The sequence below is a fragment of the Epinephelus fuscoguttatus genome, linkage group LG15, assembly GCF_011397635.1.
Source record: "Epinephelus fuscoguttatus linkage group LG15, E.fuscoguttatus.final_Chr_v1".
NCBI lineage: Eukaryota > Metazoa > Chordata > Actinopteri > Perciformes > Serranidae > Epinephelus > Epinephelus fuscoguttatus.
The window spans coordinates 6,377,151-6,390,252 of NC_064766.1; the positions used below are offsets into that span (position 1 = coordinate 6,377,151).

A 13,102-nucleotide genomic window follows, 5' to 3' on the forward strand; every position below is an offset into this window, starting at 1 on the left:
CCAGCAAATCCTCACACTTAAGCATTTGAAAATTTTTGTAATTTTTGCTTGATAAATGTCTCCAACAGCCATATGAAATATTGAAACCAAATACATTAACTGATTTTTTCAGCCTTATTTAACAGTAATGTATTTTCACATTTTAATAAAAGCTAGAAAAAAGGTATGTTTCTGCAAACAACAGATACGTCACATCCGCACATTATTACGTGGCAGATGTGCTGTAACTTTACATTGCTTTGCATTCCAACAACCCTGTGGTTATGTTCATATGTGGTTAGGTTTAGGCACCAAAACCACTTGGTTATGATTGAAAAAGATCATGTTTGGGTTTAAAATACTAACTTTGGTGGATGGAGAAGCCTTTAATGTTTCAGTAAGAAGCAATTGCTTTTTGTGACACTATCTGAGATGGAATAATAGCATCAGATTGATTAAAAAACATTCAAGTTTGGTGGCTAAAAATCCAGTGGAAACACAGTGATGACTTGCTCAAAAACAAATGCTTTTGTTGTTTGTTCTCAAACAGTGGTCTGCAGCTTAGCAGGCATCTCACCTAGGTGTCACACCATCCATTATCCCCTCCACCTCCCGGCGACAAACTCAGCTCATATACTAGGTCACTTTAGGGAGATGTTGATATGATACGTATGAAATGAACAAATGTAACATATCCGTGGTTTCCAGAAATGTAAAATGCCAAAATTGTATTCTGATGACTGGGCTGTTTCCTCACAAAACTATGTCAGATATCATATAGATGTAGAAAAAAATACAAATGTTTACATGGAAGACATTACATGGGCATTGCTAAATACTGGATTCAAATTTGGAAACATTATTAATCCAGGGGCCGGTCTGTCCTTAGCACCCTTTATTTGCCACCCGAAGCCATTTCCACACTGGGGATCAATAAAAGCGTATCTTAATTTTAATCTTTTTGATGAGCTCCAGCTCCAGCAGTTTGTGATCGGAGCTGCAGTTCTCCCTGCAGACACCTGATGGAGCCAACGAGCAGGGCTGAGACTCAACAACCCCCAAGCACTTTACAACCAACACACACCGAAACATGATTATCTATCTGCAACGTTAGACAGCCAACCACAACACACGTTTGTCCCCAGAGATTATCTCAATTTATAGTATTCACTTTGATTCAATCTCACTGGCTCAGTCTCAAGGACAAAACCAGGTCATCACATCGCGTGTGTTTGGATTCCACTCACTGGCAAAAGATGGTTACTCCTTTGCTTTGCCTACAGAAGAATGCTTTCTCTGTCTCTCTGTCTCTCTCCCTCTAACACAAACACACACAGAGGCTTCTACATATACATAGACCCAGGTTTGACAACCCATTTTTCTTCCCATTTTACAGGCCACACACACATACGGCTGCATGGTAAAAAGCGAGGGTGTCCTTGGCTTATGTAAGGGTGAAATAGTCCCAGACATCAATATTGTATGTGAGAGAAGATAGGGGGATGTGAAAGCAGAAAGCAGGTTTATAAATAGAGACACAAAGAAAGAAGAAAGAAATAGACACAGGTAGAATAATAAAGTGACCGAGCAGATGTCTACCAAACCTTAAGGAAGCAGTCAGCTGTCAATAACACTATTAGAGCCCGTCCACTGATTTCCACTCACACTGCGTCACAACAGAAGCACTACACCTGCACTGTTTGGGCCACATCTTACAAGTGACCTCAAATGTTTACTATGAAGGGACAAAGTATGGTAATTTAAAATGAAAACTTTGAGAAACTACCCAGTTCAAATGTTATCACCCCATTTAATATGAATCATTGTTGGTTATGAGGATCATAATTATGGGTTAGAATGGTCTTGCTACCCTGACTTGTAGTTTTAGAACGCTGTTATCAGCTCGTCACATGGCCGGTTTTTAGCAACCTGGCATCAGTTTAGATTTTAGCCAGACCAAAACTTGGTGAGTATTTTAATAGCTCAAGTATTAAGCTGTTTCCATTAATAATTTCTTGAATTGTAGATAAGGCAGCATTTAGGTAATATCAATGATAGGAAATCAGATTTAACAAATAATTATTCAGCAGTTAACTGTCAAATAAAAAAATCGTGATGAAACATCATTAAATATCTATGTTGAAAATCACAGGTGAAAAAAAGTTATTTCTAAAGGTGGTGCTACACATCTGACACAAATTCAGACTTTCATAGCAAAATGGAATGGTGTGTTAATTGTTTGTGATATATTTGGAATGAACTGAAGTACAGGACAGATATTGTTAATACTGAAAGCAGAATTCCACATTAATTCAATTTTCAACAACAAATTGTTACAATTTTTAGAAGTGCTGTGCAGAATCACTATAAGCAGCAAGTTTAAAAGGTTATTAGCATTAGAAAGAACCACAAACTTAGTAATTACCACTTCATGGGCTAATGAATATTTAAAGCCCAATTTATACTGGACCAGAATGTCCGTTTGAAAAATAACACAATGGATTGTGTTAATAACCTCCATTTTTCAAACCACATGAAGTTTGTGCGATTGTGCTGTAGCAGCACCAGATCTCAGTCAAGTGCAGCGCTGAGGGAGGACCAGCTACAGAGCAACATATTCACCCTGGGACAACTTAGTGCTGACTGAATACACAAAGTAGACAGCCCTGGTGGTGCAGTTCTCTGCAGCAGAGACAGCTTTTCAACAAACACAAAGACACACAGACTTAAAGCTATGAGGTGAATGAAAAGCCACAGAGTTTCTCTAAAGATTTACCATAATTTCTGCTTATTGAGACGGATGAGACAAGTCCTCTTTGTGGCACCTAAAGGTGCACGTGCTATTGGAACATAGTGCTCATCTGTCAAGTATACAACACCCCTCATATCCCTGAACTGACAATAGTCCAACATCAATTCATGTTGTGTGACGTGTAACAACTATTTTCCAAGCAATAACATCTGGCTGACACTAGGGGGCATGCCATGTTATTGTTGTCAGAAACATAATAACAATGATACAATTCATTCATAACTTCATTCATTTGCAGCTTTTACTGGGTGGAAAGTCATAGTGATACAATGCCAGTGCCTCAGCTGTCACTAGTGCTGATCCGTATCGACCATAATAAGGACTGTTATAAAGGCCCGTGTGATGTGCTACATATATTGCACATTGAAAAGCTTTATATCCACATATTCCTTACATACAGCTTCATCTAGCAAAGTAGGTCATGCTCATTTCCATTTATTAAGTGTCTAGTTTTTAATCTAATTACTAAATTGGAGTCAAAACATTCTACAGAAGCTAAAACTAGTCTAGTGTCACCTCTCCAAAAGACCCTAATAGACCAACAGACAGCGCAGACAAAACAGGAAAAGCGTACACGATAACAGTATCAGTGTCCCAGTAAGCCATGTCAGTGAGTTAGCATGTACAATATCAAGACCATGGAACTGGCTCACCTAAATGGAATGGAGCCACCATTAATGGTAATGATTCCACTTTTGCATTTTCTGCTTTGACAAGCCAAAATGTTAGGAGAGCAACTCCAACTATTGATGTCAGTGTAACACCTTTGTCCTGTTATCTTAAGATAATTCAAACATTAACTTGTCTACATGTTATCAAATTTGGAATGTATATATCCAAATATTCCTGCAGTATTGTCAAAGAAATTGGCACAAAATCAACTTAATAGTCTAGCACATATTACATATTTAAAAATAAAATATAAACTCCCAGTCACCAATACATACTGTAAATGACACCAACATTCAGCAAGTCCTCCATTTTTTAAATGTAAAACATTACTCATCTCTCTGCTGCAACATGCTGACATCCATTGCCCTCGAGCATAATTAAATGGCCTCAAGTGCTAAAAGGCAGCATAAGGCCTTGGAATGATTCTAAAACAGCCACCACACATCGGTGCACCTTTGTTCCAAGCTACCTGAGGTGCTTGGAACAAATTATTAAAGGAATACTTCACCCCCAAATAATCATTTGCGTACCAATGACTCATCCTGTTGCACACGGAATTCTTGAAGAAAACTTTGTCTTTCTCACATGCCACCATAGTGAACAAAGAAATGAAAAAACGGAGAACATTTTGGATGAATTGAAGTCATAGGGATCCACGTTTAATAACAAGAAACAATAACAACAAAACTATATACTATAAATTCAACTATCACAAAACTCATGCAGTATACCCCAGGTCTCATTAATCCAGCTGTATCCACAGTATTTCCTTAACAAACAGTCCTCTCTGACGGAGAATTGAAACGAAAGTGAAATTTATCAATGTTCTTTTCAAAGCCAGAATCCACTGACAAAATGAGTAATTCATTCAGGAGCTGCTTGCCTACCGCTGCCTTAGTCAATTAGTTTGTTTGTGTTATTGTGTGACTTTGGCACATTTTGTGTTTGCCATAGTTTTGTTTTTGCTAAACCTCTGCCCCCTTTTATTCAAATTCATCAAGAATTTTCTCTGTGTTTGGATTCTTCGTTCACCAGAGGTATGTGAGAAAAACAAAGTTTTAGTCACAAATTCAGTGTAATACGAGGTGAGTAATTAACACAGGTGGGAATAAGGTAAACATTTAAGTCCTATGCAAGTCTCAAGTCTTAACCTTTAAGTCTCAAGCAAGTCCAAAGTTATTGTGATGAGAATCAAGCAAGTCAAGTCAAGACCCTGCTGTAATTCAAGCTAGGGAAGTCAAGTCATTGCTCATGTCAAGCAGGTCATAAGTCAAATTCTGATGATCTGATCAAACGTTAGCTACAACGTGAACATCTGAACAGCCAATAAACTAATAAGTTAGCTAAAAAGACCTTTCTTTGCAAGTTTGTAGTGATGAATGAAGTTGGATGTTGTGGTGTCATGTCAGATTTTTGAGCTGCAGACACTGCGTACCACTGTTCACTTCTCACTACTGTCACTGACAACACAATAGTTGAATCCAAATTTTATTATATCTGGACTAGCCCCCAACATGACAGGCACCTTATGCTATGGCCTCTTCTGGTCTGCTGTGTCCTACAGGTTGTCAGGTTTATGCACATTTTACTGGGAACCAACCAATCATGTTTCAAAAACAAAACTTTACAATATCTAGACAATGCAAATATTTAACTAAGCAAGGTCAGGTCTTTTCAAGTCATCTGTCTCAAGTCTAAGTTAAGTCTCAGGTCATGAGTACCAAATCACAGTCAAGTCGAGTCTTTTATCAATGTTAGTCATGCAAGTCTCAAGTCCTTAGTCTTGTGACTCAAGTCTGACTCGAGTCAAGTCATAAGACTCGAGTCCCCTGTATCTGGTACGTATTATACAAATTATACAAATGGTCATTTGGGGGATAAAGTATTCCTTTAAAAATAAACCTACAGTTTGCATGCAGTTTGTACAAGGAGGAAGATAATGTGATGATTTTTGTTATGCTATGCTAATGACAACTCAAATTAAGACAGGATGCCCTTTGATAAAGCAATATTAGACAGTGGCAACAACTCTTCAGTTGTCTTTTAAACAAAAGCCTTGTCCTGACCTGTACATAATTTCACACTATTTAACTTAAACAACTATTCATCACAAAATCATAGAATTACCACTGTGGGGTCAGGGATGTCCAACATCCCCAACAAAGTTGAGAATAAAATACACAAACTGGAAAAAAAGAAACTTGTCTTACCTGTTGTACAAGGTCACATGATTGGTGGCATTATGAAACAGACAAGAGGAAGGGGGAGAGAAAGAAAAGATAATGTTCAACCAGTTTACGATCAGCTTCAGTGCATTAAAGACACTTATCAACATCAATTCAAACAATGCCTCAGCATTACAACTTCTGAGACAACATGTAAATCATGAGTGTGCTTCAAAAATCTAGTTAGAATTTCTGGAAGTTACAGGGTGTTTCAGAGATTCTACTATGTCAGGAAAAAAGGCCTACAGTGTCATACATTGGAAATTAGAGCTACTGGGTCAGATTGAATTAATATTTTAAGAGCAGTCAACGCATTTCACCAACAGTTTTGAGTATTGGGTTGGGTTTTAGTAGTGACAAAAGGCTGATGGGAAACATCGAGAGAATCACACTGGGAAAAAAAAAAGCTTCACTCAGCAGACTGTGGGATGCCACCAGAGACAGTACTCAAGAGTGAAACTCAGCATTATCAGGACGAAGAAGCATTAGGTCTTCTCAGGGTTTACCCCAGTGTACAAGAGGTCAGGCAGGCCGAAAGGGTAGACATTAGACAGCTAGATACTACATGGCTGCTACACTCATGGGGATGGTCAGCTATAGCTGTTGCAGTTATGTCTTACACCTAACCTGTTTAGACTTGTTAAGAGTCTGCAGTTCTGTGTGTTGTAATATCAGCTGGGGGAAACCCTGATATCTGAAGGTGATTTTATTTGTCATTTAGGATAACATATCATACAAGCAGATTCTAACCTGGACGATGTTTTGACCAGGAACAAAACCTGTAAATTGCTCTGGATCTTTGCATTGCAGGATCAAGGACACAAGTGGTTAAAAATTAATCTAATTTTTAGATTACTGTTACTATGAGTTTGAAGGTTTATTTTTAACCTTGAAAATATACTTAGTAGCTACAGTAATAGGTACACCTGTACAATCTAATGCAATCCAATACAACAATTCTGCAGATTTGCCAGGTCATAGCTGGTGATGGTGTTGTAATGGACTGCAATGTATTCAGATGTGTTTGTAGTATTCTGCCCTTTAATCATGGATTAATCATGGATTAATCATGGAACTATAGTCACAGGTGGTTGTATATTGGCGGGGGACAATATCTAGCAAGGGGAAAGAGATTTTTTTTTTTTTGTCAAACTATAACTCTTGACAAATGGGTTCAAATCCTTTACAGTTAAGAGCTGACATGACAGCTGACTTGAGTGTTTCTGAAATATTAGCTTACTCTCATCTGGTCTTTAGCGGATAGCATGTGTCAGATTTGCTGCCTAAAGCTGAATGTCCCACGGTCTCTTTCAATAAGGATTTCTGCCTCTACAGAAAAATCATCTTCGAGGCTCTAAATGTGGTTACATACATTATAATCATATGCATTAGCAACACAAAATATAGACACAATAAGCATAAAAACTGGATAAGATTGGATGTGCCAACCAACCTCATCCATGTTTTACATTACTGGCAAACCAATTCACTTTTCTTAATCACACCCAAGTATACTTTTAACTTATCCACCACTGCAATAATTTTGTTCAATACATCTGATTAACTAGTGCAACTATAACTTTCTGGACTATGAAGCTGAAAGGCATTAGCAAACTAGCTTTGCCATGCAAGGACCCAGGTCATGTGTGTTTCTACAGACAGAGAGGAGATAGTGGGAGATTACACAGGCAGCTGACAATCAGACAAAACAGGAGACAGTTGAGCAAGCAAGGATAGTAGAGCTATCAGAAGCAGCAGGTCAAATGATAAAATTGTTATGATCATAACAGATACACAGAGGCAGGCAGAGGGGAATCAAATCAGACAACTTTGCAGATTATTGTTGCAGTTTTGTTAATATAGGGCCCGACCAGCACAGCACATTTGTGTCCCATACTCATGCTAACAGTTCAGAGGGGTAATTTATCTGGACACAAATGTTTCTCTGGTATATTTTTTAGATAAAAACATATTTCTTAGAGATTTTTAAAAGTGATAAAGAGCAGATCTGTGTGTAGATGTATTGTAGATATGAAACAGATTAAAACTTGAGCTGCTCTACATTTACATGTCGGGCCCTGGTTATTACAAATACATAAAAGAAAGGATCAAGCACCAAGCAGGCCTGGTACTCAATCCACAGACAAAGAGCCATGCATACAGGAAGACATACAGTAACTACTTCCTGCTATCCTAGCCTACAATCACTTTGTTCAAATTTGCCCAGTGTTATTCATAATCTTCCCTGTAGTTCACCAACCTTCCAGTGGGGGGAGCTGTGGCGACGAGGACTCCTGGTGCTCTGAGTGTGCAGGGAGAGAAGGAGGGGCTGCGGGGGTGATGGATGGAGGGGGGGTGGCTGTTGCTGGGCTAAGGGGCGTGGCTATACTTTTCAGGGGGGTGTCTGATGATGATGTGGGAGTGGCTTCGTTCTTACAGGGAGAAGCTGAGGAACTAAGGGTTTTGGCTAAGGTGGTGGTGGACGCTGCTGTTCCAGGAGCGGCTGCAGTCGTACTGGGTGTGGCTGTGGAGGATATGAGCGAGGCTGAGGGGACGAAAGGCTTGGCATCGGCGTTGAGGGCTGAACCAACTGCAGTTGTTGGTGGGCGTGTGTATGTGGCAGGTAAGGGTGATGCGATGGTGGACAAAGTGGAAGTAGGAGGAAGGTCTGGAGTGCTCTGGGAGGGGTTCAAAACAGAAGTGGGTTGTGAAACAGGGGTGACAGTTTCTGTCGGGGTAGATCTAGTCAGGGGAGCCATAGCAAGAGAGGGCGTGTTGGTGATAGGGGTGGTGGTCTGTGAGTCGGGAGTGGAGCCGGGAGGGGTCTGAAGGACTGAATCCAGGAAGGAGAAGGTCTGGGAGACTGGGCTCAGATTGTCCCCTGTCATCAGTGCTAGACTACCATCAACATCCCCAGCTAAACTACTCTTGTTGGCAACACCAGCCGTTGCACTTACGTTAGATTCAGGTTTGCTGGTAGAAACTTTCTCTTCATTTGCTTTTTGACCATTTTTAGCAGATAAAGGGAAATCATCTACACACATCGGCTCGTAAGAGCGTGGAGATGAATCTGTTACAAGGCTAGCATGGGAACTATTGATGAAACTTGTGGGAATTTGTGCAGGGGCAGAGGGTAAGACAGGGCTGGGGTTGGAGTCTGGAGCTTTGGAGTCAGAGGGACCAGAGTTAGCAGTTGTGACCTGTGTGGGAGAGATGGGCTGCTGGGGCACTCCCCACTCCTCTGGAAGTCTTGCCCGACTCTTAGTCTTCCTGCCTTTCACTCTACCCCCTCCTCCACTCTCTCTGATCTCCCACTCCCAGTTCTCCTCCTCATCTTCGTCCTCCTCCGCATCCAGACCGCCCTTATCCTGCATCCCTTGCTTGTCTGATTGGCCGATGTTATTCTGCTGGCTATCCAAGAAGTCGTAGACCTGGTCGTGGCCCTTCCTCTTCTTCTTCCGCCGTCTCTGCTGTTGCTTGCCAGCCTCGCCCCCCGGCCCCACTCTTTCAGGGCTGAGGGGTTCGGAGGCGGAGGACGTGGGAGAGCTGTCGTCCATTGAGCCGCTGGGAGAGAGGACGGGAGCTGCCGAGGGGGGGAGGGTTTTTATAAGAGGAGGAACCAATCACATACTGTGTCAGAGAATCACTTGCCAAAAACCATCAGATTGTGGTTACCATAGGTGGTTTTCACTACTTCTTCTCTAACCTGGCTGGTCTTGTCAAAGATGTGAGGTCCATACGAGTTGAAGTGGTATTTCATAGGAGGGGAGCTTGTAGAATTATCAGTAACTGAAGATGGATTTTTGTTTTTCGTAGGGATAGACTAATGCAGAATTAGCTGATCCCTCTTACACAGTGTCAGACAAACTCATGGATACCATTTTTTATGTTCTTGCATGTAGTTTGTAGGCATGTCGAATAGGTTATAGTTAGGACAACAGTGGGGGACTTGGAACCAGACTACTCGTAGTGAACGTGTCAGTATTTGTAAGGAGTGAGGGTGTGTTTAATGCAGTCTCTTGGATTTTTTGACATATAAACATGAGGTAGTTGGAAATTTGAGATTTCCTTATTTTTCCACAGAATGTCCACATCAAAGTCATATGAAGCCTATTGTGGCTCCAGAGAGAGCTGCGTGAAATATGATAAAAGTCCTCAAGGGATGTCACTTGAGTCAACATCGGTTTGGTCTGAACACCTCAAATTTGAAAATGAGAAAAAATTGTAGGTGTGGAGACTGTAGTAATTTTACCAGACCTCTGTAGCACGCTTCTTATCTCTGCAGGAAGCTAGCAACTTCAGGCAACGTTAGCCATGAGTAGCGTCACAGACCCAAATCTCAACTTGCATTATTGGTAATGGAAATGCCAGGTTTTGACAAGGACAAAGAATGTGTGAAATAAAAAAGAAAGTATCTCTGGCTCTGCAATGATTTCTGTCTTTTTTTTAAAAAAAAAAAAAACCTGACCATCATATGTCAGTCAGTGTTACAGGAGTACAATGCTAAAGCTGAGGAGTATTATTTTAAGGGAGCTTCTTTGATCCAATAGATGACCATTAATTAATCAAAGGTACATCAAACACCCACACATGGTACCTTTGTTTTGCTTACAGAGATAGTCTTATATGAGTTTGTCTGACTCAGTGTAACTGGGAAAATTTTCATTCATTAGTCATCAGTACAATCACAGAAAGGCAGAAAGGCAAGTTCTGTGTAAGCTCTTAATACATACATAATGTCTACCCATTTTCATTCCCAGGTCATTAAATACTGATTATTCTCCCCCCCCCGCATTTCATAGTGAAGCACAGGGCATCCTTTCATTAATCTATGTGATGCACAGCTGTAAAACATGGTTAATGTTATGAAATGATCAAATTTAGGTTCAAGCAACAAAACTACTGGGTTAAGTTTAGAAAAAAAAAATTATGTTCTGGCTTAAAAGTTTTTTTTTACATAATGTGAAGATATATAAATACGTCATGTGAGTAACATCAGTGTGCGACAACCATACCCAAAGTACATAATGTTACACTGAAACAACACTGACTTCTGCTTTTACATGGGACATAGGTACACAAGTGGTGTAATTATCCGTTAAAACAAGACTGACTTTTGGTTTCTCATGGGCCAAAAATTGCAGTCTCCTGCGTGAAAGTTTTGTTTGACCCATCCACCTCCCCTCCCGCCCTGTATGGACTTTCTTGCACTTCATACTATGTCAGTTGCTCTCAGCATCAAGTATTGCTGTGCATAACCTCACACTAGAGTTAGTTGAAAGCCCAGTGTGTGTCAAAGATGATAAAGGGTGCCTTTGGTGTTGTTATCACAAGCAGAGGGGTGTGACAAAGCGTCGGTATTTGACGCCCTGGTAATTAGAAAAGGCTGACGATGTATGCCAATTACCTGACTACCTAAAGCCGCGGCTTAGAAATTACAGCAGATGGGGCAAAGTCACTAGTGTGATGTTCTGCTTGTGCAGAATATATGCAAGGTGTAAAGTGTCTTCCCTGGATGTTAAAAGCCATAGTAACCACAGTCTAACTGGTTTTAGGCTCCTTTTGGCAAAACCTTTAAAACACTTGAATAAAATATGATGTATGTGATGGTGCCTACTTTTATAAATACATTCAAACTGTAATTTACTCACCTTTCTATGTTTCGGTAAAGGCTACCTTGATTGAATGTGCATGATCAGTTGACATAAAGAAAGATACTTGCAGGTGCTTTTTAACAGCAAAATATTGGTTCAGCACTAAGCAGCGGGTGAGAAGAATTTGCTTTATCTGCTTGGTAGTGTTTCATCTCTGCCAGCGTGAAACTGCTTTGAATTAACTGTAAATGTACATCTCACTTGAAACAGTGTTTTCATTCAGATTTGCCAAATTGTTTGAACTTTCTAGGACCAAAGCTCACACGCTCTATCTGCATTTTACATCTTCAGAAGAGGCCTCACACAGGTTTAAGATCCTCACTTTTGGATATCATTCAATCATTCTATATTAATACCAATCAATACCATATAATAGGAGGAAATAAATATAGTGAAAGATCTATTGGCATCATATTGCACATTGTAAATGAATGGAGTCTGGAGTGGAGTGTGTTTTAAGATAGCACTTTTTAGTGAAACAATTGATTCTCTTTTTTTGATAAATAAGTTTGATTCACCTCTTTTTAACATCATCATCATCATCATCATCATCATCATCATCATCATCATCATGTCCCCAGGGGCAGAGCTGGTCTTGTGTAGGAAGCAGGCACACAAAACAGCAAAACAAACAACACTGGGAGCAACAGAACTCTGAAGCAAGTTAAAGTGGAAAAAGACAACTTTTCAACCTTTTCCCCCTTCGTGTTTCCAAGTGGTATTGCTGTTGGCATCACTGGCATAAAGGTAAGCATTACTTCGGTTGTTTCAGGGGATAGTAACTGTAAAAAAAGACACTGATACTTTTTGGTAACTGTGGATAGATATTGATAGCTACTGGGGCAAACAAAAGTGCTGTCTTCTTTCTGCTTTGGTTGCACAATGGCTGATGCACTTGCTTTGTGTTGTAAATTAAGCCTTCATTTTGCCAGGAGATCGTACCTGGTGGCAGTCAGAATTGCATAGTGAAAGTGAGGCTTATAGGGAAAAGAGTGTGGATAGCTGACCAGAGCTCCTGGGACCTGACCTGTCAGGCTGGGTTCAATTAAATATTTACAAATGATGTTTAGGTTTGGGTCTGGTTCAGCCTATGGCCCGAACTACTGTCTGACAGATGTTAATAAACTATGTCACTGCTTAACCTTGCCACAAAGATCGGTATACTTACTAAGGGCATTCTGGCCTTTCCAGCTAACAGCAGTAGCAAACAGAACTTAAGCATTGGTGAGAGACCAATCAAACAGAAGAGGACGGCGCTGAAGCCATCTTCGGTGGACGCTATTACCTTCCTCTGCAATAACTCCTAATGAACCACAATGGATGGATTATGTAAATAATTCAGAGTTTGTGGGGATGGTGACTTGACATATGCCAATAGTAAGACTAATGTCTGTTATTAAGAAATGCAGATGACATTGCGTATCCAATGTGGGTGTGATGTGTGTGTTAAAAAATCTACGTATATAAGCCAATATAAAACAATGCCTTTTGACGGTCATTTACAAAGTGCTACATGTGTAATCAGGGTATACAAGCAAGCTGAAACCATGGTAAAAACAATAGCGTGACAGGGACAAAGTCAGCGCTTCAGTAAAGTTACATTAACTACATTGGGTTCGGGTCGGGTTCCGGTTGGGTTCAGACTTTTAAGAGGGAACCAATCTAGTTGCACATGGTGTCATTATTCTATCGCCATCACATTGTGCAATCAACATTTACTTCATTATGATAACTCAAAGCAAAAGAAAACTTGTCTATTT

General features: G+C 40.2%; 1 protein-coding gene across 3 annotated transcripts in view; it reads right to left on the reverse strand.

Moving 5' to 3' along the window:
* Nucleotides 1-13,102, reverse strand: part of map4l (microtubule associated protein 4 like) — a 146,966-nt gene that overhangs the window by 63,437 nt on the left and 70,427 nt on the right. For all 3 annotated transcript variants that reach the window (XM_049597693.1, XM_049597691.1, XM_049597690.1), the window contains exon 6: nt 7,949-9,271. In XM_049597693.1, the coding sequence (XP_049453650.1) occupies nt 7,949-9,271 (1,323 nt within the window). The remainder of the gene's footprint in view (nt 1-7,948; nt 9,272-13,102) is intronic.